The sequence below is a fragment of the Cornus florida genome, unplaced genomic scaffold (genome assembly GCF_030987335.1).
Source record: "Cornus florida cultivar Cherokee Brave unplaced genomic scaffold, ASM3098733v1 CherokeeBrave_3.0.0_Hap2_Chr10, whole genome shotgun sequence".
Taxonomy (NCBI): domain Eukaryota; kingdom Viridiplantae; phylum Streptophyta; class Magnoliopsida; order Cornales; family Cornaceae; genus Cornus; species Cornus florida.
In genome coordinates this window covers 81,948,894-81,953,930 of record NW_026775580.1, presented here as the reverse complement: position 1 = coordinate 81,953,930, position 5,037 = coordinate 81,948,894, and the positions used below count along the sequence as shown (strand labels likewise).

The 5,037-nt window shown below is 37.2% G+C and overlaps 1 protein-coding gene across 1 annotated transcript; it reads right to left on the bottom strand.

Moving 5' to 3' along the window:
- Window positions 1-395: 395 nt before the first annotated feature.
- On the bottom strand, window positions 396-872 carry LOC132277982 (uncharacterized). The gene has a single exon (XM_059779817.1). It carries the CDS (start codon window positions 870-872, stop codon window positions 396-398), a length of 477 nt encoding a protein of 158 aa, XP_059635800.1.
- Window positions 873-5,037: the final 4,165 nt, after the last annotated feature.

Below are 5,037 nucleotides of genomic sequence, written 5' to 3'. Positions count from 1 at the left end.
CCCATTCAGTAGCTAGGGCATGAAAGGAAAGATTTTTCGAAGCATTAAGTGATTCGGAAATGGAGGATGCAATCTGCCTTATAACCTTCGATTGCGTTGATGGCGAGCTTCTATAAAGCCTATTATTTCGCTCCTGCCATACATGGTATACTAATACAGCCAATGCAAGCTTGCGCACCCCATCAACAATGGTGTCTTGATTCCAGTGGTAACATGCCCAATTGACAAATTGACTGCAACTATTACTCTGAGTGTAGAAACAACATTTGTCCTATATGAATCTCCATAATGGTGAGACAAATTCACATTTAAAGAACAGATGGGAGTGCGATTCAGGGAAAGCTGAGCAAAGGCTGCACATAGTACCTAATCCACTAGTACTCATACACTTGTTATCAAGGGTTGGAAGCTTTGTCTGCACTGCTCCAAAGTATCATCCTTTGCCGAGGGATGACAATTGAAGACCAAACTAGTTTGAACCGTGGTATAGGGGCTGGGGGTGGTGATAAGGCAATAATTGTATGCTTGAGTGAACAGATACCAGATGGTCCAGCTTTCCATAAGATTAGGTCTTTGGATTGTGAAGGAGGGGGAAGGCCAATAAGTTCAGGTATGGCCGATGTGAGCTGGGTGGGAAAAATACAAGTATTTGAATCAGTGAATTGGCTGACCTTTGTGCTGTAGTTATATCCCATTGCTTGGATTTGATTTTCCGAGAACCTCTGTGTGAGCGGCCCATCATTGAGCCAATAATTAGTCCAGAAGTGGGTGCTATAACCATTCTTCACTTGATGAATTAGAAGCTTCCTGGCAAGAGGCCTCAGCTGCAAAATCTTCCTGCAGTTCCACGAACATGATTGTGGAACCTTCATTGTCCAGAAGAAACCATCCTTAAACAAGTAAGTTCTGCTCCAATAGACCCAAATTCTTTGATTTTCCTCTGTATGTAACTCCCAAATACGCCTTAAGATAGCAGCCCTATTAGCCAAACCAAGGTTGGGAAGACCCAAGCCTCCATCCGCCTTAGGCCTGCATACTCTAGCCCAGGCAACCCTAGAGTCTGTCTTTTTGAGGTCCACCCCAGTCCATAAAACCTTCTTAGGAGAGCATTGATGTCATTGATGATCTTCATTGGCAATATAAATATATTGGACCAATACATTTGGGTTGAGATGAGAATTGACTTGATGAGAACTAATCTGCAGCATAAGAGAGACTCCTAGAAGACCAGTGATTGATCATGGCTGTAATTTTGTCAAGAAGTGGCTGGCAATCAGCTGCTTTGAGTCCGGTAGATATTAGTGGCACTCCCAGATGTTTGACTGGCAATAATCCAATCTCAACACCAAGGAAATCTGAAATCATGGATTGATGAGGCTGGTTCAAGTTAGAGAAAAAGACTGAGCTTTTAGAGGGATTAATAGTGAGCCCTGAAAGTGTTGAGAAGTGATCCAAGGCAGATTTGAGAATTGAAATAGAGGTGATATCGCCATGGCAAAACATGATCAAGTCATCCGCAAATGAGAGTTGAGTGAGTCCCACCTTCTTGCACCTCCAATGATACTTAAATGTGGAACATCTGCCCACAAAGTTGTTAATAATACCTGAAAGTATTTCCATAGAAATAACAAACAGTGAGGGGGACAAGGGATCCCCTTGCCTCAAACCCTTGACCCCCTGAAAGTAGCCATGGAACTCTCCATTGATGGCAACAGTGAATGAAGGAGATGTTATGCAAGCTTGAAGCCATTGGATCAACCTATGAGGGTAGCCAAACATGTAGAGTGAATCAATTATAAAATTCCACCCCACTGTATCAAATGCTTTCCTTATATCAACTTTCCAAGCACACCTAGGGGCAAGGGGAGAATTGTGGTATCCCTTCATTAGCTCTTGGGTGAGAAGAATTGAATCAGTGATCCTTTTGCCTTGGACAAATGTAGTTTGTGATGGTTGTATAATGAGGGGAAGAGTGGGCTACAGCTTGAGGGCCAGTAGCTTGGCAATACATTTATACACCACATTACAACAACTTATGGGCCTGTAATCATTCATACAAGTGGGATTTTGACACTTAGGTACCAGAGATAAGTAAGTTGAATTAGTTTCCTTCAACAGCTTCCCATTTTGGAAAAATTCTCTCACTGCCTTGATGACTGATCTGCCAACTATAGGCCATGCATGGTGGAAGAAATGGTTGCCAAAGCCATCCGGCCCAGGGGCTTTGTCCTTGTCAATGGCAAAGATGCACTGTTGTATTTCCATATCAGATGGAATATCATCAAGGGATTGGTGTAAATTTTCAGGGACTTCCTTTGTGATGAATGGCAAGAGTGCATCCCTCCCATAGTGTGGTGGTGGATTCTCTCCAAGCAGAGCTTTGAAATATGTCAAGATTTCATTCTTAACACCATCCTCAGTATCCACAATGGCACCAGTTGAAGTGGTGAGACTAAGTATTTTCATCTTATTCGACCTTGAGAGAAAAGATTTATGGAAATAAGAGGTATTAGAGTCCCCAAGTTGGAGCCATCTGACCCTTGATTTCTGCCTCATAACATTTTCCTCAGCAAGAAGCAAGTTTGCATATTCAATGGAAAGAGCCTTCTCCATCAGTCTCAGCTCCTCATCTTGTGGTGTCTTGTCCAGTTCAACTTGGCAGCTGTGAAGGACTTCCTTGACTTTGATGATCTGTGAAGGGAAGTTTGAGAATCTGTCTCTACAAGCTTCCCTAAGAGGCTTTTTTAGAGACTTTAACTTCTGTACAACCTGAAACATAGAGGTACCTCGAACATATTGCTTCCATTCTCTGTCAACAATAGGGAGAAACATAGAGTGAGAGCACCAAGCATTAAAAAATCTGAATGGTGTAGCCCTTACAGGAGTATCAGTGAAAATCTTAAAATCCCATGTTTATTGTATAATGCTTTACTTTGTTATTTAACTTATTTTAAATTGTATTCATTTTTTCCCGAACACCCTGTCGAAAAAAATAAGAAATTTATTAGAAGAAAACAAACTAAGCTAGTCATTAAAAGACACAGCAGTTTATAACAATCAATCAAAGAAACATCCCTAACCAAAAGACTGAAATTCTGTGAAAGAAGAAAGATTGAATCTTCATGTTCTTCTTTAATTATTTCTTAATCGAGGCACAAGGAAAAAAAAACTAAATTCCTTCTATTGTCATATTTAATTAATTGGCAAAGGAGATACATTTGTTGAAGACGAGGTTCTACGGACAGGAATATCTCAGGTGTCAAGTCCAGTTGGTAAGCAAATACATGGAAGATGCTCAGCTTTCACCAAGAATTTGAGTGGGACACTGAAGCCAAACAAAAATGGATTCATCCAATTTGTTGAAGTACACAAACATCCTAAAACCAATATGACACCAACGAATTTGAATGCATCCATCGACACGCTGAAGATTGGAATTCCAAAGAAACTTGGATTCACCGAATTTGATACAGCACTCAAAGATCCTAAAACCAGGAAGACGTATGCCGCTGGGTTTTCCATAGATGTGTTCCCTGCCGAATTACAATTGTTACCTTTCAAGGTTAATGAAAACGGAGAAAGTGTTGGAACTTACAATGACCTTGTTAAGAATATAATAGATGTCCAGGTCAGTATGATATCCTTTTTTTCTTTTTTCGTTTTTTTTTTTATTTTTTTATTTATCTTCTCTTACAATATTCTCTCTCTGCATATATAATATATTTCTAAACTAGATGCACGTGTTGATTTATTTATTTATTTATTTAAAATAAATACTATTTTGGAGTCCTTTGTACTATATTTTCTTAATTCGAGTTGCAATTTAATTACTAAATCTTGTTAGATTCAATTGTATTTGTCTATTTTTGTGATGAAATTGATTGAAATTTTTTATCGGTGGATTCTGTTCTAACTTTATTTAATAGGTATTGTTGATTTATAGATCCTTATGATTGTACAATATCATTAGATCATGTATGTTAACATAATATTATAAATAAATAACAATGGAAAGAAAAATAAACTACATTTTTTAAGTGGATCAAACTTTAAGTGTTTGTTTTTGTAAAGAAAAAACTTACACTAAGTTTATTAATATAGTATGGTGATATCATGTCGCTATAAAGGAAAAAGAATAGGACAAGAAGAAAGTTTTGTTCATTGATAAATGGTTCCTGTAACCTACCTTAATACCTATTTATAAGAATAACTCTTTAAATGATAGAACCATTTAAGAATTATTTTGAATAATTAAAATATTTGAGAAGATTTTGTTTTACGCCAAATAGATATAAGAAAATCACTTTCTTCGCCATTAATAGTTTCATTTTGATTGGAGAATTTGAAATGAATGAATCTATGTTCAATTATGTAAGATATATAATTTGATTAATTTGAGAAGATTTCAATATATATATATATATATATATATATATATATATATATTTCGGAGAACTATAGTGTGAATTTCAAATAAAAAAGTGTAAGATATTATTTCGAATTCGTTTCAGTAGGGATGAATTAAGTTACATAATGGTAAAAAATATTTCCACTATAACTCTAATATAACATTACCTAGACTTTTGGTTATCCAATTTCAGCAGCCAATTCCTTACGTAAGCTCAAATCTTTTGATTTCAAATCCATTCGTTTATCTGAATCAATCCTTTAGACTCCACAAAATGCCTGGATGATGTTTTTCGATTTATCCCAAACAGTTGGATGCTGGAGTGGGAGACACCACCATAATGGCTGATTGGGCATCATGGATTGAGTTTTCAACGCCATATGTGAGCTCGAATCTATGTTCAACTAAACATGATAAATGCAAAGACATGTGGCTTTTCCCATATGTGAGCTCGAATCTATACCAATATTTAACTAAACATGATAAACGCAAAGACATGTGGCTTTTCCTCAAGCCCTTAAGTTGGGATCTTTGGCTGGCGATTCTCATGGCTTTGTTTTTTTGTTGGAGTTCTAATTAGAATCATAGAGATACGCGCAAATGTCACCAACCCAGATTTTTCAGGTTCA